The sequence below is a fragment of the Phytophthora infestans genome, genomic scaffold (assembly GCF_000142945.1).
Source record: "Phytophthora infestans T30-4 supercont1.7 genomic scaffold, whole genome shotgun sequence".
Lineage (NCBI taxonomy): Eukaryota > Oomycota > Peronosporomycetes > Peronosporales > Peronosporaceae > Phytophthora > Phytophthora infestans.
In genome coordinates, this window is record NW_003303752.1 from 2,237,334 (window position 1) to 2,263,647 (window position 26,314).

The following is a 26,314-nucleotide window of genomic DNA, read 5'->3' on the forward strand; positions in this document are numbered from 1 at the left end:
AGTACATGTATTTTCACCGTGTTTGCCGAGCTGTTCCGCGCGTAATTACTTAAGCGCTCAAGATGATTGCTGTCGGCAAATCTGAACCTTCCTGCATTGATTAGAGGCGTTCAGCCTTTTCCTCATCGCCTGCGTTGACTATACTTGTGCTTGCCGCCAGTGTTCATTCATCGACTTTCGGCGTTCTGGTCAGAACTTTGACTACGACTTGTCCTGGCGTTGTAGCTATCGTTTTACTGCAGACGCCTGACGCCATGATGCATGCAATCCAAGTCGTCGAGGACGACGGGACTAAAGAGAACGTATCGATTCAAGAGAAGGCGTTCAATATGAAAACGACCAACGAGAACGTATCAAAACCGGAAGAAGGATTCCCACGGAACAGGCCAGCCGAGCGCCCTTTGTCGCCAGTGACCAAAATCCTGTTCCTGGATGGAGTACGCGGGGCTGCGGTCGTATTTGTGGTGACCCAGCACTCTGGATACATGCACGACATCTTCATGGGGGCCGTCGGTGTGGATGCCTTTTTCGTGCTATCTTCGTTCCTGTTGACCATGATTTTTATGAAGAAAAGCAGCAAGATGATAGCCGAGGCAGCATCGTATCGGAAGTGGGGGTTCACGCTGATCGACTACTTTTCGAAACGTTTCTTTCGGGTGTACCCCCTTTTCGCTGTCTTGTCAATCGCGCTGTGGCTGATGCCATTCGAGTACAAGAAGCAGTACTATTTGGTGAAGAAGCCCGAGGACTTTAACTTGTTCCAAACTCTCACTTTTCACCCGGAACATCGACACTATTTGCTGTGGACTCTACCCCTTGAGATCTCGTACTACTTCATCCTACCCGCGTTCGTTCTCGCTGTACTCAAGATTGGGCGGTTCTGGTGGTTGTCCTTCATCCCGCTCTACGCCTGGGTCTTCCACGAGGGTCTATACACGATTCGAGATAATTTCTATCGTCAACCTCTAAGCGCGCATCTTCCGACGTTTGTTGCGGGCTCGATGGCTGCTGTCATTTTCGTAAAGACGGACATGTGGATCAAGTCTAGCGGCTTCAAATTCCTCACTCTACATGTTATCGCACTTCGAATTGCAGAAGCCGTTCTGATTGCTGCCTACCTTAGTGTTGTTTTCCGCGGTTTGTTCTTCAACTGGCTGGGAATGCCACTACCGCCTGACACTCGGTACATCATGCCGTTCACGAGCGTCAAGTTGTCACTATTGATTGTTATCGAGATGATTCGGCCGTCAATTGTAGCTGAAATCTTCGAGTGGGTGGTGCTTCGCTACTTAGGCAAGATCAGTTTCTCCGTCTATCTGCTGCACGTGTTCGTCATCTTCACCAAGCCCATCAAGTACCAAGCCAACTACTACGATAGGACCTTCTCCATCTTTGCTCTGGTGATTATGCTTGCGACCATTTCGTACCATGTAGTGGAATACCCGTCACAGCTGTTGGCGCAGAGCATTTCTCGCAAGCTAGCAAGCCTCTCCGCTGAGGAACACGAGAAGGTAGCCGAACACAGTGACACTGACATCGAAGAAGGAGAATCAGCTAAAGCTGATGAACGCTTACTGCACGGCAAGAGCGCTACAGCGTTGGCTTAATTAAGAACGGCAGCTACCTTGCACTTACTACAGTACAATACGTTAGAATTCTTTTACTGTACACGAATTACTACGTAGTACTACATGTAGTAGTTCTTCGAGCTGCTTCTAATTAAGCTTCAGTACTAGTTGCAATTTCCGAGGTTTGTACTACATGTACTACTGTAGTACTATGTACGTACTTGAAGTAGTATTTATTTTACTGGTACTTCTATTACTAGTAGTACAACAGTAGTTTTTAGGTTAGTAGTAGTACATGTCCAGTGCAGTGGTATTGTTCTTTACAGATGTTGGCGGAGCAGGTGACCAGGTCCCAGTTAAATAAAGTTACCCTTGTTGGCACAAGTATTTACTTCCGATAATCTAGTATTTTAGCCCAAGGGCAGCAGAAAACGCTACATGATGTAGTAATAGATATAGACCAGTGTTAGAGTCACACAATAAGAGTGTGACTTCGTACTTAAGCGCATATTAGTGACACAGACACGGCATTCCGTCTTGTGTGGCGAATACTAGCGTCACAAAGCCACAAAAGGGCAAACTATCAAAATAAATAACCCGATATATTTCAAAAATTTCAGCCCGTGCCGCGTGCTTGCGCATACCGAAATGTGCTGCGAATGATGTGCTAATGGTCGTGTTGCACGACTGTACGCAAAACTTCGCGCAGTCAGATTTCTGCCGCAGTGAGAGGCGACGCGGGCGCTGCGGACGCGCGAGGAATGACGGATGAAGACGATGGAAACAGGCGTCCGAGATGCAAGTAGCACGGGAAGGGGACGTCCTCGTCACGACGTGATTTGCTTTGCATGGAGGCTGTGCCGCCGTGCTGAAGGTCTCGAACAAGCTATCCAGCGTTGGACATGTGACCAAGTGCCCGAGAGCCATGCAATGTGGGCATCACCCAGTCGTACAGCGCTGTCAAGACCACCGCAGAGTCGACGTAAGAGCATGTTTATGGGCATGGCCGCGCAGCTCGTGCCTTGCCAACAGTACCAACAACGCGGTTCCAGGTCGGACACGGAGATTTGTAGCGGTTGCTGATGGACTCATGAAAGCAGATACATGGTGGAGAAGTGCTTACGCTATCCCATGCAGCACGGCATGCTGCATGGTCATGAAGAGAATCGAAAAACGGGCGCGCGAGCTCGCGAACACGCATGCAAGACAAAGGCATTTATGGTTCTTAAAGGAGACGACGTGCCGGCCGCCTCAGTCCTAGTTATGCAGACATATTCGTGGCTACTTATAAGATGCAGCTTCACATAAGGTTGATTCAATATCTCGTTTGAAAGGCACATACACGTTCTTGAACGCTAGTTGAACCTAGGCGAAAAGCGACTTCATCAGAAAACTGCACTCTCGTTCTCCATAAGGGCATGCTGCACGTATTGGCCCTGTGTGCCACAAGTCACACAAAAACCACAAAGTCACAAAATGCGACATCGCCACACCAAAACCACAAAATGCCACAACGCGACCACGTAAATCACAAAGCACCACAATGCCGCAGTAAATCGCCACAAAAGTCACACATTTGTCAACAAGCCACAATAGTCACAAGTAGTCACCGTGCAAACAAACACAACGAGCAACATTAGACGGTCAGACACGTGAAAGATAGATGAAGCGCTCTTACATGGCCAAAAACGTCGTGAATCATGAAACTGAAAAGCTTGTATCTGGCGTCGTTAGTGTTGTGAGTCGCGTCGATCATCAAAACCTTAGGAAAAGCTTCGAAAAAGCGCCGCATTTGATGAGTCTGGAAAGTAATTACTTGAGCCAACTTGTCATCATCCACGTAGATGGTAGCCGTGTTTCCTTTTCGCAAGCAGAAGTCTCTAAGGCTGGACTCTAACCTTGCTTCAACAGTAGTAGATCCTCGGCGTTGTTCCTTAAGCTTCTGCACCATGTTGTGCACGTCACGTAGGGTTACCTGCTTGCCTGCCAGATGAAACAGATTAGTTCAGCAATATTATAGCAATAAAAAACAGCAAATGATAGTACTAGTACCTGAGCGACGCCGCAAAAATGCAAGTATCAACTTCTTTTTTGCTCCAGCAGCTTGTAGCTCGTCGACAAAATCAAGCATCTCTTCATCATCTATACGTCGATTGGCAGGGTGGTTGTTATACTTGTCTGGTCCGAGGCCGTGGTTGTGCGTCGTGTTCTGCTGGTTTATCTTCACTTGAAAACCATGATCTCCTGACCACACCACTGTAACCGAGATCTGAGCCTCGCACCCCGTCGACTTGACAAAGTAGTTGGAGCGCTTGCCAGTAGACCGACTGGGCCGACTCCAGCCATGCGTGCAACAAAGTCGCCGGTAGTATTTGTCGAACGAATCAGGAATTCTTGTCGTCTCTGTCAGCTTGCCTCGCTTCGCTAATTCAGCATTCCTAGATGCAGCACTTGTAGAGGTACGCTTACGGAACACTTGGTGGGTCTGCTCTTGGTACTGCTCCAACGCCGAAAAAAATGCACCCCACGTTGTGTAACAGCGCTGCTCTAACGGGGGAGCACACGTAGACGTATTCCGCGATTCCGGGACGTGTATCTCCGGAGAGCGTGCTTCGGCAGGCTCACTCTCGCCGTCCGATCCCGAGCCAGTCGACGCGACGCTCGCCATTTTGTCGAATTTGGTCCTGTTTCGAAATGAACGGCGGGAAATCGTCGGGGGCGGGTGAAAGGGGGGAGAGGGGGTGACACGGAGGAGGGGGGAGCTGGAAGGAAGGAGTGTTTTTCTATTTTCCTGTTTGTCGGAATTTGTGTTTCTCGGTCTAAATTACCGGACTCGAAGTGGATCCCATTGTGTGACTTTATCCACTTCCATAGATATAAGCCTGCCTAAGAGGTAAAACCCGGTGTTTGAACACTGCCAGGGTTAAAAAAAAGCTAAGTAAAAGTGATATGGGAGTCCCGCCCTGGAGAAGTATTAAAATGGCAATCAATACTAGCTGTAAATGTAATACTTACAATAGCAATAACTTACTGTTATTAATATAATACATTGCCATTTTATATCCTTTACATTTTGTTAGAAAATCAGAAAAACCAAGATCGATTCATGCCGGTTCGCTTTCTCTTGCTTATCCTGGCCTCGCTTGTCCCCACCTGTAGCGCAACCGATTCGCGTCGCTCGACACCTGAGTCGTCATTCGAGTGGGTTCTTGATCCACTTGCCGCTGAGCGCTGCGCCAACGGATCTGTGGGCTGCGTGAGCCACGTGAAATATGGCTACAATGTGGTGCCTGTAAACGTGTCGACAGACGCTAAGCTGGTGATGCAGTCGGCTGAGCGTCCAGCCAAATTGTCAGCGGTCGTTAATTTGGAGACGTTCACTCAGCCTGGGTGTGTCATCAGTGGCTGCCACACCGTCAAGTTGCTGGGCGTATTGCCTCGGGAAGACTGTTTTAACAGCCAGGTAAAGAAGGTGGCTGATCAACCGGACGAAAAAAGTGTCAAAATCGACTTTGGCGGGATCTATTACGAGCACTTGCCATCGGGCGAGCTCTACGTCAAATACGAGCGCAGAAACTACCTGACAAGTGAAGATACGTGCACATACGAGATCAAAAGTGGCTACAAAAGATGGTTCTGAATGATACAGAAATGCGTGTGCATGTGTAATATTTGCCATGCTCTGCTCTGAATTGGGAAGAAGGAATAAAATTTCTTTAAAAGAGATTAAAATAACTATAGATGCCTGTAATTCATATCTGGATTACAGTGGTGGCCGTCGCAGATTCACTTCGAGTTTTCAATGCAGAGCGAGAACAATGTTGAGGTCTTTTAAAGCTTTCATTGTTCTCCCATTTCACGAGGCTTGCCGGTTGGGTTCGTCTGCCCTTCTTACCTGGATCTTGGAGCGAGTGCCTCTATCGATGCCAAAAAGCCGTTTTGGTCATGATCCCATTATTACTTCGCGGTTAAATACAGTAATAATATACTTGTTCCCAAGTTTACAATATTTATAGTCTGCATTTGTCAAGATTAAGAACATCATACGGCTGATGTGCTATAAAAGTAAAGATCGTCGTCGACTTGGCAGTGTAGCAAATGAAACGTGGCAAGCGGTGCGTTTTCCCGTGAGGATTTATAAGCGTAAGTGCAGTTTGTATGTGTGTACTACCGCAGAGCAGCACATACTCAACAATAAAGAGTGCAATGCACACACTTAATGAGTCTGACTCATTGAAACAGATTTTTTTTTGCTAAATTATCATTTATAAACAAAACAGTAGGTTATGAAAACGTAGGGGCGAAGAATACATGGAAATCAACGTTAAACAAGCGAGAAATGGTGAAACGTTTCTCCAGCCAATAACCAATCCGTATAAAGACCGCCACTATGGGACTCAGGGTGACTCCTACAGCCATTTTACCATTCCAAACCATGTGGAGTATGGATTGCTCGAAAACAAAAATCCAATAATTGTATCAATGGTACTTGTATTCTGTATGAGAAATTATTAGTTATCGACAAACTTCACAAAAAGTCGTCAACTTTAATCCACGATGACAAATAACAATTGTATTGACGGAACGTAAAATATGTTCTACTACAGTATGTGCCTTTAATTAACTAAGCTCTTGAATTTTTACAGAATGTGCTTTTGTTTTTAATCTTTTATTAGTCTTTGCTAAAACAAATTGCGTTGATACCCGAACTAATTACTTTTTATTATCCGCTTCGCCTTTGGTACCTTCTGTGGAAACATCTCGCGATAATACAGCGGACGGGTGTTTCTTTAGCGGTGCCAGCTTGGTCGACTCCAGATATTCCTCTACATCAAGCGCCACCTCCGCCGACTCTAGCGTCTCATTTCTTCTACTTGACAGCACCTGAGACTTCATATCCGCCACCGGAACTGGAACTTCCACCACTGTTGCCGTCTCGTACATCCGACGCAGAAGCTGCTGGAAGCGTCTAAACTTGTTCGTCACGTGCGTAATCACCAGCACAGCCAGCACCGGGTACAGCACGCCTCCAGCGATCAAGAAATACACACAAAGTCCCATCTGCCAACACGTGCGGCCCGAGTCGTTCTCTGAGCAGCGGTTGAATTGGTCTTTGTAGAAGGGCGAGTCGATGATGAGTTGAAACACGAAAAAGTACCAGACCATCGCAGCTATTAGACAGCCGATGCCATTGAGCACACACAAGTGCATAAGGTACTTGTCTGCGATGGTACAGTGCCGGGTAGTTATCAGATGAACGGACCAAATCGCCACCACCACGCCGCACCCCGCCACCATGGACATTATCAGCTGAAGAAACGTCATGGCTGTCCCGCAATACACCTTCATCACTTGGCAATACTGCTTGTGCAACTCTCCCACTGCACTGGCGCAAAAGGACTTCTGGGCAGTACTGTAGGAATAGCAACAAATAGCATGAGTACAGTAGTACACACAGATGGGCACGACGTACCATTGCACACTGTAGGAATCCGCCCCGCTCTCTTGGGGCGGCACCCACAGCGAGTTCCCAGGGTCGAATCTCGGGTCACCTACGTGTTCCGTGTAGTTCAGCCAGAGCCCCATGCCTTGTGAGTAGAAGACGGTGGAGTTACGCTCGCCCGACTGCGACAACCAGCGGGGCATGAGGGTCGTGTACCATATGAACGGTACAAGCGTCACAGCCAGCAACACCACTGCGAAAATAAGGTTAGGTAAGGCTGTGCAATGCTGCTGAAGGTCTGATATAGGCGCACCTGAAAGCTGCAACAAGTTCTTCATGGGTGGTGGGTGACCTGGAGCGATAAGGTCAAGTGAGGCGAAACTGATATGGCGATTACGCCACCGAATGACTAGTACCACCGAAAACACTCACGATCGGAGATTCATTTGAAGCAAAAATGCCAGGCATACAAAACGTAAGATATAACCTCAAAATGCAACAAGGTTATGCGCGTACTTAGTGGAGTACATTCGGTATTACATAACTATGTTTGATGCACCAGTCTTCGTCAATGTCGGTATTCCTGCTAGACATCCAATGTGCGATCATGGCGACGACCGCAGCTTATAGCGATCAAACAGATCTTGCAAGACAGGTCGAGGCCGTGAGGTGTGAGCTTGTGTACTTACCTGCGTGTCGAGTGCCAGTGCAGTGCAGTCTGCCAGTGTCCAGTGCCCCGTCGACGAGCCACCGTCCACTGACAGTGTCTGCAAAACACATCCCAAGGACACTCATGCGCCTGGCAGTGCAGCTTACATATGCACTACAGCCGGCTACACTGCGTTCCCATGCGTACCCATGTGTGCAATAACAGCGTACTATACCAAGGACTGTAGGCACAAGAACATCGTTGGCTGTGCGCTGCCAAGATGGTGTGCTCAATGAGAGAGCGTTTTACTAGGCTCTAGTAGATCTATTTGTTATTTGTATACTAATCTACCTTTTGCAGAACAGCGATGTTCTGGTGGAGGTTGCTCCCTCACTTTGCGTTTTGACGCCAGTGGCTCACCCTCACCAGACACCGCGGTCCTGTCGCGGCGTTTTGCCCGGTACATACGTGTTTACACATTTCCTTTTATCACTTTCCTAAAGTTAATCTTTAAGTGCATTTGCATTTAAATGACACCTATTCTTAGAAGTGATCGACACATGGAGAGCAATCCTCCCGTGACGAACCCTACGTCACCACTGGTTATGAGCCCAATCAGGGCGGTGCCTGCGACTGACGTGGCAGCTGGTGTTCCAGGCACGAGCTCTAAAATTTAGACCAATCGAGATCAAGCTTCGACCCCAGTGGCAGTAAGTCCGAGCTTGAGCAATGACGCAACACTGTCGCACAGTTATACTGAACGACTGATCCGCTCATCGGCTGGGATTTTCGGGTGGCCGCGCTTTTTTCCAAATGTTACTTAAAGTATGCACACACTTTCATCAACGAACAAAGAAGAATCTGTGCCAGTTGACAATCCTTGTCAGCCGCCGGCAAGCCAACCAAACGGCCACCGAGACCCCAGTGACCCGTGGCGCCCCCTAGGTAACATGACTCCTCTTGGCCGTTACAACGACGGCGAGATGACTGAGTACACCAAGGTCCTCATCAACTCGCCCCCGATCAAATCGTTTAAGCTAAATGTGAAGGGTGACTACAAGGCCTAGAAGAGCGAGGTGCCGCTACGCTTCGAGTCAAAGATGTTGGGTGATATCACCTACGGCTCGGAGCGCTACGAAGGAATTAGTTCTACTTCATTGATTGTCCCATATTGAAGAAACTTTAAAAATTAATATTGTGTTCATTGCCAGTGCACCAAAGGGCTCTATCATTACGACTGTAGGGCTTCGCGAAGGCTGGGATAGGTAAGTATCGAGCATTAAAACTTTAAAGCGGTTTGTTACACTTGTAAGCTACACGATCACTACAGATCGGTAGCTCTAGCACATGCAGAGTAGGAGCCAAGTCGATGCAAGTCGACTTGGTCACTGGGCGGCAAAAGCCACCTTTAGGTACTTCTTGTATTCTTAACTACTTCTTAACCAATTATCAGCTGATCCCTCTCGCCCTCCTTTCCTTCTTTATCTACTTACGTCTCACACCAACTTCAAAACCATAGTCAGAATCAGTATACCGGTGATCTGCAACAGTTACTTTATTGCGGATTCAGCATAAATGTCGCTTTATTAAGATAAGATCATTATATCTTGGATGTTAGTTCATCGGCATGAGTCACTCGGCTTCGCAGCCGCAGCATCTGCAAGTGCGATATCTGCATCCAGCTCAAATCGTACGCAAAGTTCTTGACGCCATCTTAGCTTCCAAGCGTGATGATCATCATGGCTTGTAGCTAAGTAGGACGAGGGCAACGGGCAAGTTCCGATATGGTCGATGTATTGGCAAAGCTGTTAGATTACCGAATCAATCAACAAATACGGCCTGTTCTTGGATTCGCTCAATCAATCGTTTCTTTAACATCTTATCCCCGGTTCGTGTATGGACAGACAGACAGCGCGCACTGTGGTAAGCTGTGATATCAGCACTTCGCGGCTTCCTATATCAGAACGAGATTAGTGGGCTGGTAGTGCTCTGCTAACGAATATGTGGAAGCTAGAGAAAAAAGAGGACTACTTTTCACGTCTACATCCATTAATCGTTAGTCTATGGCCTTTTAAACAATCTGTTTATTTCCCAGCATAAATATAGTGGGTTGACTAATCCCGCACCATCGTTCCGATTTTCCTACTGCTGTTCACCTGTTCTCGTACCAACGCATTCACGCGTCCGGCAAGCTGTGGCAGCCATCCAACCTATTCAGGGTAAAACTCTCGCTGCTTCTGCAAACGTGAAAATTGCTAACCATTCTCTGTTGTACGTATTAACGTCTATAGGGCAACTCTAACGGGCTCGACAGGGGGCACGCAAGTCGCCGCGTCTAGCGGGTACCGACCTGACGGGACGGATGGGCGAGGAATCGCCACAGGACCTCGGGTCATCTTAGCCGCAGGACGCCTGGAATGCCCCTCTCGTTCCCGGGTACGGGACATCATCCCCGACTTGTCGTTTGCCGTCCTCGGCGAACGGGCTCACCACGCTGCCTCATTATATGAACCATAGTAGCTTCGTTGTTCATCAACTCGACAGATAGGTCCGACGGGAACGCTTCAGGGTAGTCTTTGGTACAGTTTTCCAGTAAGTCAGGGTCGGCCGCTTGAAAGTCGTATAAAACCTCAACGTTGTCATCAACCCGTAGACGTTCGATGCTCCGAGCTTCAACCGTCCCTTTCGGACGAGTGTCGGAGTAGTAGTGTAGTTCTCAAAGTTTCCTTTTGCCTTTCATCCGCGATTCATCCATCATTTATCGTTTTTGGTCTTCATCTAGGAACCGCGGTTTTACATTTCTGCAGATAGTAGAGTAGTCACTCGCAACGTTGAATCCAAAAATATACAGAGTACAGTAAGAAGTGTTCCTCAGAACACTTCCGAGGAAAACGGGTCGAGGGTTTACTCAGGCTCAATCGATCAGTCCGTCGCGACTCTTCTCTCATAGAAGAGTAGTTCCTCTTCGTCCACAGCGGCGTTAGCGTATTCTAACCGCGCACTGCGACGTAATTCAGGTAGGCCCTCCTCCCGACGACGGGTTTCTTCAAGCGCCTTGATTAGTGCAGCGTAGGTGGGCAACAGAGTGTTCCGAGACCTACAAAGAGTCTCATAGGTGGCCAGCAACACTAGGAACTGTTCGTCTCGGCTCTTCTTGCGTCTAGCAATTATGTTGATCACCGGGCAGGGAACTCCAGTCAGGGCTGTTTCTTCTCCTCCAATCAAGAGTCTCTCCACAAAGCTAGTAGACGGGAGATCTCCTTCCGACAAAGGACCGTCGTCGTCGGTTCCAGGACTCGTCCGCACTCCCTCAGGTACTTCGGACGGGAATGGTCTGCTCCACCGCCCTTGGAAACGCTTCAAGCGATTGACGACACTACTCGGTTAGGGTGGGTCGGGATGGCCACTCGATAGGCGTTTTCCCCCACAGTCCCAATTACACGGTAAGGACCATGCCACGCGAAAGCGAGCTTCTTCGTGGTCTTCTCTCCGCGACAAGCCCGGAAGTACTGATAGACCCACACTGGGTCTCCTTCCTTGAATTTAACAGACACTTATTTACTCAGCCGTTGTTCGTGTCTGCTCTGGGCCTTAAAGAGTTGACGTTCCACCAGGCGTCTAGTATCTCGAAGTGATAGGAACAGTTTTCGGCGGTAACTGGCGACTTCGTTACTCTTCCACTCGTTGTTCGTCCTAAGGAACGCGAGGTCTAGAGGTAGAACCGGGTCTAGGCCATACAGGCTGAAGAAAGGGGAGCCTTTAAGAGCCTCGTGGTAAGACGAACGGTACGCGAAAAGTACTCGGGGTAGATACAAGTCCCAGTCGTTCTGAGCTTCGTTGACATACATCTTTAGCATTCCAATCAGCGTACCATTGAAGCGTTCGACTAGGCCCTGAGTCTGAGGGTGATAAGCAGCATCAAATAACTTCTTGATTCCGAGCGTTTCGTAGAAGGACCGAGCTAAACTCGATATGAAGTTGGAGACTTGGTCGCTCAACAGCTTCTCGGGAACTCCATGCCTTGAGATCACCTCGTTCGCCATTATCTCCACGAACGTCACAGTGTCTAAGCGGGCCACTAGGAACGCTTCGACCCATCGGGTAAAGTAGTCGGCGAAGACGAGTGAACTTTTTGCCTCAAGGAGTGGTCACTAGGACACCTATTGCATCTACGCAGTAGAGAGAAGGAACCAGACAGTTCTTGTACGGCATTCTTTGCATCAGGTCGTTCCTCCAAGGGCGATAGCCTTTACCACTTCCGCAAACGGTACATTCTCGAACATATTTGGCCACATCCTTCTTCCAAAAGTGCCAGTAAGCGTGCTTGCGTACTTTATCGTGCGGCGATGTAACTCCTCCATGCGCAGCGAGTACATCCTTATGACAATGATGTAGTACTGTCGATATATAAGGTAGGAAAAACTGGTACTTCATAGGTAGACGCGGGTCCGGCTCGAGCTTTTAAGTGCACGCGACGCATGAGCACACCGTTCTTCACCGAGTAGTTAGGGGCCATCAACAGGATCTTAGTGCGCATTTGAGGGTCTAGAGCTAGAGCTCCATCGCTTAGGAACGCTATCATAGATTGGATCCAAGGAGTCCTCTTCTGTTCTTCCACGAAGCAAGTTTGTAGAAGCCCGAGCACATCAACCGGGGACACCAAGAGTTGGTCAGTAGTCTTTTCCTCGTCGGGTGACACGACCGAACTAGAGTCGCCAGTGTTCTCTAGCAAGGATCCTGTAGGGAGTAGAGTCGAGTCGAGAGGCGCGGTCTCCCTGACTTTGACGGTACCAGGGGAGGAGTCGTCAGCATCTTTGAGTAGCTCCGCCATGGAGATTGCGTTGATGGTTTGGGTGTGAAGTCTAGAGTGACCATCCACATGACCCATAGAAGTACCGGGCTTGTGGAACACCTTGAAGCGCAGTTGAGACAGCTCCATGGCCCACCTAGCCACTTTAGCGTTACTCGAGCGGTTAGTTTCGTTAAAACCCACGTCAAGGATTTGTGATCCGTGTACAGGTCGAACTCGCAGCGATTCAGGTAGCAGCGAAACTTACGCGTGGCCCATACAATATTCCAACACTCGATTTCCGAAGTACCATCCTCTTTATGGACCCAGTTCTTCTCAGAACCAACCAGTAGTTTGCTCGCATAGGCTACGACTCTCTCGCGCCCGTCCACGGTTTGCATCAAGTACGCTCCCACGGCGAGTTTGGATGAGTTCACGTACAGATGGAAGCGCCTTGAAAAGTCAGGATTCACAAGGATAGGAGTTCCACCAGCTTACGCTTGAGTTACAGGAAAGCGGCTTCGCAGTCGTCGCTCCAAAAGAATCGAGCTCCCTTCAGCTTGAGCCGCTCTATCGGGGCCGATATGGCCGCGTACCCGGGGATGTACCGCCTGAAGTAACTAGTCAAATCCAGGAGCGCTCTCACAGTGTGCAAGTCCTGCGGTCTTAGCACATTCATCACCGACTTGACTTTCTCGGGGTTGGGCTAGATGCCAGAAGGAGTGACGATGTGTCCCAAGAACGCTACCTGGTCACGAGCCCACTTACACTTCTTCTTCTTGAGCTTGAATCCAGCAGATTAAAACCGTTCCAAGACTTGCTTTAGTCGCACCAGGTGAGTAGGAAAGTCTTCGCTGAAACCACGCAGTCGTCGAGGTACACTAGACAAGTCCTCCACTTAAGGTCGACGAGCACAGTCTCCATCAGTCGTTCGAAGACCGGGACAGTATTACACACTTTAAAAGGCATCACGAACCACTCGAAGAGGCCATATTTGCAAGTGAAGGCTGTCTTCTCCACACTCTCTGCGGCCATCGGGACGTTCCAGTAGCCGGACGCAATGTCCATCGTAGAGAACAGTTTAGAATTTACTAGCACATCCAGAATATCGTCAATGAGCGGCATCGGGTAGCAGTCTTTGATAGTGACGGCGTTCAGTCTTCGATAGTCGATGCAGAACCGTATTCCGCCATCAGGCTTGCGGATCATAAGCACAGGGCTCGCCCAAGGACTAGATAAGAGTCGTATGAGTTCTTGGCTCAAGTACTCTTGTATTTCGGACTCCATCACGTCTCCTTCCGCCTTGGACACTCGGTAAGGGGGTTGTTTCATAGGCTGATGGTCTCCAGTATCGATTGAAAACTCGAGTAGACTCGTACGTTCGGGGCGCATCGATGTCTCGACGAACGTGTCCCTGAACGGTTGGAGGAACTTCGTGAACACTCCCTTTTGTTCACTCCCTAGCTTGGACTCTTCCAAGTCGACTTTGAGCTCCTCCTTGAGTACTCGATCCAGTCCGGGTATGGATCCCTTCGCATCTTCGGCAGTAGTACTAGAGGCGCTAATGACAGAGTGTACCCATTGGTCTTGTGCTTCCCGGTTCATTGTCTGTGTCTCGCCAGACTGCACAGCCTCGCGTTTATTGCTCGCATCATTTCCTAGCTGAGACGCAATCTCGGGGATCACCATAATACTCGCCAATCTAGTACTTCTCTTGATGACGGCGTCCTCGATGGAGGGGTTGCACACTTCCACGATCACTCGGTCGTCATACACCGTGCACGGAGTCCTAGCAACTTTAATGGAGTCATCCAACTCGGCAAGTCCTTCTATTAGAACGGTGGCCCCGTCAACCAGTTGACCTTTAACCTCAGCGACCACGAGAGCTTGTCCACCAGGGCGGATTCGAACAGTAGACGAGATATGTGACAGGTAAGATTCCTCCACTTGAGGAGATCCTAGGGGGAGCACCTCACCCGTGTCTTTCAGCGTAACAGTGCTCGCATCCAAGTCTACCACGGCTCTGAAGTCTTTGAGTGCGTTGGTGCCTAGGATGGCGTCGACGTGCAGCTTATGTACGACGGCAAACGGTATTCTCCTCTCGACGGATCCCAACGTCACGGGCTAGTAGATGACTCCTTCGATAACGAGCGTAGACCCGGACACACCGTTCAGACTACCAACGTACGGTAGGAGAGAGGTGTTAGTTAAACCGAGACGCTTCAGTACACGCCGGTGCACTAGACACGCTTCGGCCCCAGAGTCAATGAGAAGTTGGGCCGGGAGGTTCTCGATAAACCCCCACGATAGAGCTTCCACGCCTCCCACTGATCCGATCACTCGCTTGCCGAGGGGGACGACCTCGTCTTCATCTTCAGCCGACCAGTTCTTTGCAGCACCCGGTACTTCCACCAGACCGGGCTTGTGGTTGGGCCCAGGGGCGTCGGCGATGACGTTAACATAGCCGTACAATCCGTTCTCCGTATCTCGTGAGGAACAGTTTGAACCGAGAGCTTCAGTACGGTCGTTATACAGAGAGGAGCAGTCGAAACTGACTTGCTTCCGTTTAGGAGAGTGCTTAGGATCAGGGCCCTTCCAACGACAGAGTCGGCAAGGTGAACTCCTCTCGAGGATCTTCAAGCGTAGTTGATCCGCGCTCTTCTCGTAGAGGTCCGAGATTATCTTAGTCAGCAACTCCTCAACGTTTACACGCAAGTGCCGACCAAACTTGTTCAACTTGTACCGCTCCGTCCAGGCGTACTCACAAGCCTGCTCAATCTGCTCGAAGAGCAGTAGCATCCACTGCTCAAAGCCGCTACCAAGTTCCTCGTAAACTTCGCTTTCGTCGACGTTACACATGTAGATCCTAATTTGCTTGGCCGGGGGCGCTATCGCATTGAGATGCAGAGAGGCGGTCGGTGCGCCTGATACTAGGCGCCTGCCTGGTATTCCGGGTACAGCGGCGGTGACACCGCTCCTCCAGCCTGGAATGACGAGCCTCCTGCTCGTTGTTCAGCACCTAGGCCACCGTGCGCGCCAGGTATCTGCACACCCATGCCGAAACTCAAAGCGCCAAGCTCGTGCATCTGCATCTGCTGAATGCTTAGAATTCCACCGTGCTGCAGCGCTTGACGGTTCACACTCTGGCCAAAATCGGCTCCACGTACGGGTGCGCAACGACCGCTTGCTGCTGCTGCGTCTTCAGCGAGCACTTCAAGCTCCTTCCACTGCGCACTAAATGAAAGATTTAAAAGTTACTATGGGTGCTCTATCATTACGACTTTTGCGGTAGTTGGGAGCACGCCTAAAAAGAACCGAGCCAGAACAACGGTTCTGATAATTACTCAGAATCCCTAAGAATCAGGAAGTGGGTTCTGAGGATTTTTGGATTCGGAATTTCAAATGCGAAAGGACAAGAACCGCGAGTTTTCAGCAAGAGCCATTGACAGGTTCTCTTTTCTATTGCAAGGCTCACATTTTGGACTCACGTGAACCTAATATATCGGTAGTACTGGCTCATACCGAATCCGTCAGAAACCAAGAACTGAATTGAAGGCGGTAGTTGGTTCCTAACCGGTAAGGCGTGTAAAGTACTGTTGTGATCTGTTCTTGTCCAGGTTCTTTAGTAGTACAACCACAAGCTGCTACTACTATTGTCAATTCCAGTGAAAATTGGATACCGAGGGTGATTGATGGATAGTCTGAAAAATCAACACTTAGAAATGATTGGTCAAAACTCACTAGCTGCAACTTAGGTTGAACCACAAGCTGATATTGATGCGAAGTAGCGTCCGCTGGGGATGCTGGTATCTGCTGCTCAGGTTGACCAACAGGAGATGCAGCTCGGGGTGATGTTCGACGTCGTGTGGAACGTGGAGTCCGCGGCTGTCTAGCTGTACCAGGGGCTGGAGAAGGTCGAGCTTGAGCTGATTCACCAGGTGATCTTGCTGCTCCAGGAAGTGACGCTCGTTGGGCTGCGGATGACACTGGACCCGGGGTTGAGTATGCCCTAGTCGTGGTCGCTGGCAGTGCTTCTCGGTCTGGAGGTGTACGCCGTCGTATTGGACCTGGGTGGGGCGGTGTAGTCTCCGTTGACGTCCGAGTACGCTCAGGATATGGAGATACACGGGCCGAATGTGGCGATACACGTGTTCGACCACCACAGCGTGCACCATCAGCTGATGCAGCACCCGCTGGTGGGGGTCCTCTTGCGCTACCAGGCGAGACGTTAGATCGGAGATCCATTACCGTTTGCTGACACGGGAAACGTTGCCGATGCGCACTGCTCTGAGCTTGCAGTATGTGGAAACCTGTCGCATGTAATGTTTCCGTATGATGTATGGTAGGATGAACGATTTCATAGGCCATTCAGCGCGGGTGATTAATAAATCAGGCAGTCAAGTTTTGAGTAGAAAGCACAATACTACTATCTACTACTAGTTCAACCCAACAACATAACATATTCTGTGATGCTATTTACTTTCTGGTGGTCAATTTTTATATCGCATTCCCCACGGTAAAGATCAAAGCGGAGTGAGTCGCTACTCAGCCGCGATTGCGAGAACGAGATAGCCTGATTTCCCTACTTTGCAACTTTTGGGGGTTGACATGTTTTACTATGGACCTAATAATAAACCCGTTGTGCAAGCGCGACGGCCTGCCTGGTGTCATGCATCGACTGGGCGTTCGGCACGCAGAGGTGGCTGTGATCAGCGATGAGTTGATCAAAAAGGTGGCATGTGCGGACTTGGATCCTGCCAATAACAACGCGATCAATGAGGCCGATCAAAGCGTGGATTTCATCAAGCTCCAGACACTGGCGCTGTCTTTCCAGAACATTTTCAAAATGGAAAATCTTGAGACTCTGCGGCATCTTGTAAAGCTGCAGCTTGACAACAACGTACTACAAGAGATCGACGGGATCGGCCATCTCGTGCATCTCGAGTGGCTCGATCTGTCGTTCAACAACATTTCTGCTATCAAGGGCCTGGAAAGCCTCGTCAAACTGACGGACTTGAGTCTCTACAATAACTGCATCTCGAAACTCGAGAACCTGGATACACTGAAGGAGCTTCAGGTGGGTAAAGATCGTCACATTCTCCTCTAACAATCGAAATCTCCTCGCTGACTCTGAGTAGGTTTTATCGATAGGAAACAATTTGTTGCCATCTACGGAAGGACTACTGTATCTGAAGTGTCTTGAGAAGCTGCGCATACTCAACTTAACCGGAAATCCTGTGTGTTCCGACCCGGAGTATCGCCCGTGAGTTTCATTCTTTTCTATGGGATCCTCGTTCTGAAAGCTTACAATCTGGAATTCGCTCAGCTTCTTACTTGCTCATCTGGAGAAGCTCAAATATCTCGACTACGCGCTTGTAGACGGAAGTGAAACAGTGCAAGCACGAGAGCAATATCAGGATGAGCTGGAAGAGCTGAAGGAGGTGAAAGCCATCGAGGACGCCGCTCTGGCTAGAGAAGCGGAGCAACAGAAATACTTGAGTGTGCTCAAGGACGCGAACGTGATCATTCTCGAGGTATTGATACTTGTAGCCATGGCAATGTCCCGGAATCTAACGTGCGTGGCCTGGTCATCTACATGTAGACCTTGTTGACCGACATGTTCAAGGAGGACACCGAGATGAGTAAGATTGAGGTGTTGCCAGGACTGCGCAACATCATCGACGATTACATGGAGAAGGCCAAGGCAGCGGCAGAAGACGTCAAGCTCGTTCTACTAGACAGGCACGCGAACTTGACCAAGGAGGTCGACGAGTTCAGGGCGACGTACGAGAAACTCCAGGCTGACGCTCAAGAGGCCAGTATTCGCGCAGTGGAGACGCACCGTCGGACAGCCAAACAGCTTCTGAAGCAAGCTACTTCTGCTCATAGTGCTGCAGCTTCGGACGCGGACGGATCGGGATCTGCAGCGGGCTTGCAACTACTTCATGATGCGGAAGTCTCCAGCGATAAACTGCACCACGAGCTCATGAATCTTGAGTCGGACGTCGTGGAGATAGCGCAGGAGTTGGTCGCTGCAATGGAAAGCTCCATCGACGCGGTGGGCTCTGAGGCGCGAGATATCGCCACCGAGCACTTCCGGACTATTGAAGTCCTGGAGAATAATTTCTTCGAGAACGTGAGCCAGCTTGCAGTTACATTGCTCGAGAGGATGGCGTCTGACGACGGCGAGGACGATGATTACCTTACAGACGAGTGTCGAGCCATCTTGAACGACCGAGACGCTCTGAACAATGCCATCAACGGCTCTCACGATATTCACATCGGAAAGCTGCTGGCTCAGGAAGATGCCATGCGGGAACAAAGCCTCGCTAAGGTCGCCGAGATCGTCAAAGGCGCCAAGGAGCACGAGTGGGCTCGCAACCGCGCTCGTATCGCTGAAGTTCTTCATCTCAAGGAGAAACACTTGGCCGAGATCAACCGCGTCCGGGACGAAATCAACCGCGTAGATGAAGAATTTTACTAGCAACAGCAACGTAGCTAAGTGAGAATAACAAGAAGAAGAAGAAGAGAAGAAAAAAAAACACGTGAGTACCAAGATGGCTCTACACTGCAAGGCAGGAAATAATTCTGAGCAAGTAGACCTCACAACAGTCGCTGGAAATCACCTTTTTTGTAGGAACTTGGGGTCTCCAAGCAGCCAACGCACTGCATTGCCCAACTGACTCTACTCCATCTAAGCCGTCTTGACGTCCGTATGCGCGGACACGACACAGCCGGGCACCTTGAGGAACGAGTCGAAGTCGTACTTGACGTCCTTTGGGCAGCAGCTCCAATACTTGCTGGCGTCGTGGAAGACCGGTGCGCCAGCGTGGTGTTTGCACGCCGTCTCCGCGTTCTCTGCCACCACATACTCCTGCTGACAGCCGTAGTTAACGCAGTTCGCCTTGCCGTCCGTCCGCTTGGGAGGAGGGACCGTCTGACTGTCCTTTGCAGCGGACACAGCAGTCACAGCGTTCGGATTCTTCTGATTGTAGTCTTCAATCGACTTGAGTGGAGCCGCTGGTGGAGCAGCAGCGCTGGTCGAGTTGGCTGCCGCACTCTCAGCCGCCGCAACGGTGGGCGACGCTGCGAATTGCTCGTTGGGTCCCACCTCCGAGTGGCGACCGATGATGCACGGCTCGATCTTCTCAAAGTCGTCCCAGTCGTATACCATCTTGGACGAGCAGCACTGCCAGCCTTTCTTCATGTCATGGAAGAGCGGTGGCAGACTGTGATGACGACACGCCTGGTCGTTGTTTTCCTCCTCCAGGAATTTCTTCTGACAGCCGTGGTTCTTGCACTGCGTGTACTTCTTGTCCGAGGTGGCGGTGACTGCACTCTCTGCACCAGTTCCAATACCAAAAAGCAATTAGGTACACAATATCATTACTAAATCATCAATACTATTGCGCTTACTCTGGACGCGCGCGGGCTTGAGCGTGGAGGCGCCGGCCTTAAGGAACAGATCGTCGTACTTCTGCACGGCCGTGTGCAGCAGCTCATCACCGAAGAGCACCGCGTTGTTCTTCTTCTCCAGGTGCACCTGAGTAGCTTCCAGCACGTTGTCCGGCTTCTTATTGTTGTAGTGCTCCACGAAGAACTGCCGCGTAGTAATAGTGCCCCAGTCAGTGTTCTGCTACGATTCAGTGAATTTCCAGAACATTCGAAGACATACCTCCTTGAGGTAGTCGACGGTGTGACCAGCCCATTTCGACGGTAACGTCATCTTTAGCGTCAATGTCTGCGCCTCGTTTCCTTCCTCGTAGTGCATGTACACCTTCTTGGGCACCGCGCCCTCGATCTTGGCTGGCGTCGTCATGTTCGGCGAATTAAATTGACTAAGCATAACATTTTCAGACACCGACTTGGGTACCTTCGATAGATGAGGTGCGTCACACCACAAATATGCGATTGGTCTAAACTTGAGCTCAGTCCGCGCGCTTTTTTTCAAATATATTGAACGACCTTCATTCTGATTCCGCACTCTTTGCGCCATGCGGGGTGATCAGCGCACCGACATGAGCCTCATGGTACGTCTACGCGGTCTCTTGTGCGCTCTTATTTGCCTAACACTCTCGATTGTGTGCCTGTAGACCTTCGGAGGCAAGACAAACGCCGTGTTGGAGCTGGGCAAGCGCTTGATCCAGCCCGAAGAGGAGTGGAAGGACAAGTGCGCGGCCTTCACGGAGCTGCGTGCGCTACTTTCGGACGCTTCTCTGCTGCAGAGCAAGCTCACGGATGCACCAGAGACTGCAGCAGTCGAAGACTGTACTAGTATCTTTACCATCGAAAACGTGCAGGCGCTAACGCAGCCTTTCCGCGTGACATTGACGGATCTGCGCTCCACGGTCGTCAAGGAAGCGTGCGCCACGTTATCACATTTGGCACAGGCACTGGGGCCCTTGAGATGCAAGATCCTCGTGCGCGACGTGTTCCCCACGCTACTGGACGCAAGAGGAGGCTCGAACAAGGTGAGAAACAGTCAGGTGACGGGGTTGTATTGGCAGGTTGGGCTAATATGTAGTATGCTGTGGTGACAGGTGAATACTGCCGCTATTCACAGCTGTATTGAGGCCATTATGCAGTCTACACCAAGTCGATTCGTGCTTGCGCCGGTGCTGCAAGTGCTGAATACAAGCAGGTGCGAAGACAATTTTTTTTTTAAGCAACTGAATGGACCTGGAGCTGATACATACTTGCGTTTGGTGGGTTTAGGAACCGTGAAGTGAGGCAAAGCTGCATTCATTACACCTATTTGGCACTCGAAGGCTGGAATAGCGCTATCCTCGAGAGATTTAGGGTATCGCTCCAGTCGGCTATCGCAGTATGTTGACAACTTCGCTGGATGCGACGTAAGGGAGATCGATTGCTCGATGTTGACGCATGTTTGTGTTGTAGACCTCGCTAAGTGATGCGTCTCCCAAAGGACGAGAAAAAGCTCGCGATTGCTACTGGTGAGTGTGCAAGGGACCCACGTGAGGCCCTGTGACTAACCTGCAATTTTTATCTGTGACCAGGAAATACATCGCAATCTGGCCTGATGAAGCTGACAGGTACGACAGGGATGGCTATGCTATCAAGAGAAATCATGCTTTTAATTGCTTTGCGTGCTGAATGGTTCTTAGAATAAATGATTTGCTAGCCGATGGAGTTAAGAAACATCTGAAGCGATCTCGTAAAGAAGCTGGCTTGGACACATCACTCCAGGTACTACGATTGCATTTCATAGTACTAACAGCTTCTTGCTGATGACGTCTGTTGCGTGTCGATTCACCAGACTACCAAGCGCAGGCATCTTGCTACGATTACGAATACGCTATCTCTGAAAAACACAGCTAAATCACAACTGACTGGACATGCTGCAGCTCACACAAAGAAAACTTTGAAGCATAAGAGTCAGCGAGTTACCTCTCGAGCAAAGACAGGAGAAAAAGGGCTTTGTTCCAGCTGTGACAAGAAGATGACCCCTCCAAGCTCAGGCAGCAAAGTGCCGTCAACACTGGAACGATTGCATCGGAACGATGTTCCAACGCCGGCAAGTGGTATCCCTTTACCAAGCCTAATTCCCTCGACACCGACGTCTGCATTGAAGAAACCTCGAGAAGGCAGAATGCCGTCAAAAATCCCCACCCCGCCGCGTACCACAGATCTGTTAGAGAAAGAAACACCAACACTGGAAGGAAAATTATCTCAGCTGCAAGAGGAAAAAGCATGTCTTGCCAAGCAAATAACAGCCCAGGCTCACGAACTCCACCAACTTCGTGGTCGAATTCAGAAGATGAATGAAGAAAAACAGCTAAGCGAATCACGGCACAAAGTGGCCATGGCAGCGACGATGAAAGCTCACGCACAAGACTCAGCTACACAACAGGACATTCAGTATAAGCTTGCCGAACAACTTGGCGCTCAAGAAGAGGAGCTAGAGGAATTACGAAGTCAGCATAGTCAATCATCATCTCCCACTCAAACTACTCCCCAAACACCCGACCATGTGGCCCACCTGGAGAATGAACTATCATTGCTGTCAGAGCAGCTAGAAGTGGCAACCTCAAAGTTGGAGACGTCGAGCGCTGAGGCCGGTGGCGAGATGAATGCCCTTCGGAGCCAGAAGTGTGCTCTGGAAGAGCGTTTGTCGGCTCAGAGTATGCAACTGGAGGAGTTGCAGGCGAAACAGAGTGCTACAGTGGCCGCGTTGGAGGAGGAAAAGCGTATGCTGGCTGACGAGGTGTCTTCTCTAAAGAACATTGAGATGGAGGTGATGGCGCGATGCAATGAGAAGGACGACCGCGTGGCCCAGCTGGAGAGTGAACTGTCATTGCTGTCAGAGCAGCTAGAAGTGGCAACCTCAAAGTTGGAGACGTCGAGCGCTGAGGCCGGTGGCGAGATGAATGCCCTTCGGAGCGAGAAGTGTGCTCTGGAAGAGCGTTTGTCGGCTCAAAGTATGCAACTGGAGGAGTTGCAGGCGAAACAGAGTGCTACAGTGGCCGCGTTGGAGGAGGAAAAGCGTATGCTGGCTGACGAGGTGTCTTCTCTAAAGAACATTGAGACGGAGGTGATGGCGCGATGCAATGAGAAGGACGACCGCGTGGCCCAGCTGGAGAGTGAACTGTCATTGCTGTCAGAGCAGCTAGAAGTGGCAACCTCAAAGTTGGAGACGTCGAGCGCTGAGGCCGGTGGCGAGATGAATGCCCTTCGGAGCGAGAAGTGTGCTCTGGAAGAGCGTTTGTCGGCTCAAAGTATGCAACTGGAGGAGTTGCAGGCGAAACAGAGTGCTACAGTGGCCGCGTTGGAGGAGGAAAAGCGTATGCTGGCTGACGAGGTGTCTTCTCTAAAGAACATTGAGACGGAGGTGATGGCGCGATGCAATGAGAAGGACGACCGCGTGGCCCAGCTGGAGAGTGAACTGTCATTGCTGTCAGAGCAGCTAGAAGTGGCAACCTCAAAGTTGGAGACGTCGAGCGCTGAGGCCGGTGGCGAGATGAATGCCCTTCGGAGCCAGAAGTGTGCTCTGGAAGAGCGTTTGTCGGCTCAGAGTATGCAACTGGAGGAGTTGCAGGCGAAACAGAGTGCTACAGTGGCCGCGTTGGAGGAGGAAAAGCGTATGCTGGCTGACGAGGTGTCTTCTCTAAAGAACATTGAGACGGAGGTGATGGCGCGATGCAATGAGAAGGACGACCGCGTGGCCCAGCTGGAGAGTGAACGTACATTGGGTGTCGGAGCAGTTAGAGGTGGCAACTCCAAATTTGGAGAACTTCGAGGCTTGAGAGAGCGGTGGGCGAGATAAATTACCCTTCGGAACCCGAGAGTGTTATTCTGGATGAGGAAGATCGTTTTTCGGCTCAGAGTATGCAACTGGAGGAGTTGCAGGCGAAACAGAGTGCTACAGTGGCCGCGTTGGAGGAGGAAAAGCGTATGCTGGCTGACGAGGTGTCTTCTCTAAAGAACATTGAGACGGAGGTGATGGCGCGATGCAATGCGAAGGATGATGCGAGTGGAATAGTGGGTGCTGCTGATGGTCGTGATATCCGCAAAACTGGTAAGAACGATGATGATACTGATATTGAAGAAGAACAGCGTCGAATCAACGGTGTGCTCTGGGTTTATTCGCACGGGTTGTTTGATAACTTATGAAGTTCACCATTCTTCTTGTATCCATTCACAGAGGCCAATCTGCTAAAACGAAGACTTCGTCGACAAAACCGTCAGCGCCAGACGTGAGCCGAAGTACCGATGGGTGTTCTCAAGTGGTAGATGGTTGTAAATGTTAGTTGGCATGATATTTATTTCTTGCACCTGCTGTTCTAGCTCTACGAGTACGACACGGAGTTTGCTAACGAGAATAGCACCAGGTTAGCGCTTCGTTGCATTGCTTGTTTCATTAAATGTACCACCAATAATCATCGCTTAGAGAAAGCTACTGGGTGTGCTCTACATTTTTTTTTTATCTCAAAACTGGGACGACATGACACAACGCTTTGCGTCCAGTGGCGCCGGCTTCAGCAGGTGAAAGCGATCAAAGTCGATGCAGAGACCCCTCGAGGTCTTAACGACACATCGCTCAAAAGTTGCATCCCATGCGATGTCTTCATCAGTGTACGAGTTGCGCGCCTGCATGGTGTTGGATGTCGAGCTGTCGATACCCTCCAAGATCACGATGACTTCCAGCCCACTCTTACGGATGTGGTTCATGATCTGCATCTTTGTGGGCTCCTTGTAAAGTTTCGAGGCCCCTGGAAGTCCTCCGTCGCGACTCCCGTTGTCAATATCCACTTGCCGCTGTGTTGGGTCCGGGTAGCTCGCGCAAGTCTTGGAATCTCCATCATCGTGCGGCAGACACTCGGGCGGGAACAGCGGACTCCACTGATCAATGCGATGCACAACGACCTGTGGTAAAACCATAAGAAGCATTGCGCCGCAGTCGTCATCAGGTTGCTGCACTCGCATCTGGTGACATTGGAAAAGAAAGTCGTTGGGCTCCTCAGTGTCATCTTCAGCTTCATGCCGTACTGCATACAGTCGGACGTGGGCCTCCACAAGTTGGTGTTTCCGTCGCTCGCACGTCTGGAACATGAAGTAGAAATGTCCACGGATCTTACGAATTACAGCGGAGTTGGAGAACATGATGGTGTTCGCCCGTTGCTACAAAACAAACCACATTTTTTGGTAAGTCCATACTGGTACACAGAAAAAAAAACTTACATTGGCGCGGGAGAAACGGGCGTAGAAGATGCCAATGCATACAGAATCCAGAATAATTCCAGCGAAAGACTGCGAAAATCAGACCAATTATCAGGCCACGAGTTCAATACACTATTTCAACAGCACATCGTGTGGATCTCACCTCGAGAGTCAAAAGTGTAGCAATTGACGTGCACCCACCGTAGAAGATATCATCCGTTGGGGCACCATAACCGATCGTCATCTACCAAATTGCAGTCGTTGTTAGCACTCTCACTGCAATTCTTCTCAGTTGACGATATCAAAATCTTACAATGGTCTCGAGTGAGAAGATGTAGGCGTCCATGATACTCGAGAGTCCTACGTGGCACGTCGGGTGCCGCACCGACACGTCCAGATATGCCACAGCGAAGAACAAAATGATGAAGAAGTACTAAACAAACATAAACCGGAAGATAAGCACATTAGACAACCCCAGCGTGCGAGCAACACAGCTTCGCCACTCACCGCAATGAAGACGCCCCAGATGATCCTCGACGTGCGTGTGTTGATCACCGTGTGGAACGGGTCGTCCCAGTAAATCTTGCGCCAATCGCCACCTTTGCGGTAGACCACTGCATCATTAGACACATCAGCATTGCTGAAATCCTGGCCACGACAATTAGGGAGACAAATTGCAGCGCGCACTTGAAGCGGCCGAGCGACTGCTTGAAGCGACCGCGGCGATCCAGAAATCTTGTGCGCTGCGTCGATTGCGTCTGACACGAACCAGCGCCATTGCTAGAGGCGACGGAGAGCAGCGGCTGCTCAACACCGGACATAATCTATTCCGCTACTGAAAAGAGAGATTTGAGCCGCTCTAGCAGAACCTGAGACTGTGCTTCAGCTGCCCAGATAGTTTCTGTCTTGCCAGTTACGCTAAGGTGTCAAGTTGCATTTTGATTGGTTAAGATTGAGCCTATCAGATAGTACGGCAGAGGATGGACTTGTATTATGCACCTCTCAATAGTGGGGATGTAATCAAATCAGAACCGGCATTTGCGTAAAATTATGCGCATATATTTTGTGACCAGAATATAAAATTGTGCAGGAGGCGACACGCGTAGATTTCACACTGTTTTTAGGTCAGATCACACAAATCGCATTTCCGCACACAAGACAACACAATATCACACACACGATTCGTG

At 50.0% G+C, this 26,314-nt stretch overlaps 7 protein-coding genes across 7 annotated transcripts; 4 read left to right on the top strand and 3 right to left on the bottom strand.

Annotated features, from left to right (window-relative positions):
• Positions 1-485: 485 nt before the first annotated feature.
• Positions 486-1,607, top strand: PITG_05285 (acyltransferase family; the record flags this gene model as incomplete). Its single annotated transcript, XM_002998908.1, has 1 exon — positions 486-1,607. One exon carries the CDS (start codon positions 486-488, stop codon positions 1,605-1,607), a length of 1,122 nt encoding a protein of 373 aa, XP_002998954.1.
• A 3,048-nt stretch (positions 1,608-4,655) lies between these two features.
• Positions 4,656-5,210, top strand: PITG_05286 (uncharacterized protein; the record flags this gene model as incomplete). The annotated part of the gene is made up of 1 exon (XM_002998909.1): positions 4,656-5,210. The coding sequence occupies one exon, from the start codon at positions 4,675-4,677 to the stop codon at positions 5,206-5,208; it is 534 nt and encodes a 177-aa protein (XP_002998955.1).
• A 1,148-nt stretch (positions 5,211-6,358) lies between these two features.
• PITG_05287 (uncharacterized protein) lies at positions 6,359-7,358 on the bottom strand (the record flags this gene model as incomplete). The annotated part of the gene is made up of 4 exons (XM_002998910.1): positions 6,359-6,392; positions 6,460-6,981; positions 7,042-7,264; positions 7,325-7,358. 3 exons carry the CDS (start codon positions 7,212-7,214, stop codon positions 6,359-6,361), a joined length of 729 nt encoding a protein of 242 aa, XP_002998956.1.
• Positions 7,359-17,118: 9,760 nt separating this feature from the next.
• On the top strand, positions 17,119-18,933 carry PITG_05288 (uncharacterized protein; the record flags this gene model as incomplete). The annotated part of the gene is made up of 4 exons (XM_002998911.1): positions 17,119-17,526; positions 17,588-17,712; positions 17,776-17,983; positions 18,052-18,933. The coding sequence occupies 4 exons, from the start codon at positions 17,119-17,121 to the stop codon at positions 18,931-18,933; spliced, it is 1,623 nt and encodes a 540-aa protein (XP_002998957.1).
• Positions 18,934-19,060: 127 nt separating this feature from the next.
• On the bottom strand, positions 19,061-20,276 carry PITG_05289 (uncharacterized protein; the record flags this gene model as incomplete). The annotated part of the gene is made up of 3 exons (XM_002998912.1): positions 19,061-19,790; positions 19,866-20,049; positions 20,125-20,276. 3 exons carry the CDS (start codon positions 20,266-20,268, stop codon positions 19,144-19,146), a joined length of 975 nt encoding a protein of 324 aa, XP_002998958.1.
• A 167-nt stretch (positions 20,277-20,443) lies between these two features.
• Positions 20,444-23,733, top strand: PITG_05290 (myosin-like protein; the record flags this gene model as incomplete). The annotated part of the gene is made up of 5 exons (XM_002998913.1): positions 20,444-20,479; positions 20,543-20,920; positions 20,990-21,090; positions 21,467-21,502; positions 21,897-23,733. 5 exons carry the CDS (start codon positions 20,444-20,446, stop codon positions 23,731-23,733), a joined length of 2,388 nt encoding a protein of 795 aa, XP_002998959.1.
• A 662-nt stretch (positions 23,734-24,395) lies between these two features.
• On the bottom strand, positions 24,396-25,948 carry PITG_05291 (uncharacterized protein; the record flags this gene model as incomplete). Its single annotated transcript, XM_002998914.1, has 6 exons — positions 24,396-25,088; positions 25,149-25,217; positions 25,291-25,371; positions 25,441-25,560; positions 25,635-25,741; positions 25,846-25,948. The coding sequence occupies 6 exons, from the start codon at positions 25,946-25,948 to the stop codon at positions 24,396-24,398; spliced, it is 1,173 nt and encodes a 390-aa protein (XP_002998960.1).
• Between the last annotated feature and the right edge of the window lie 366 nt (positions 25,949-26,314).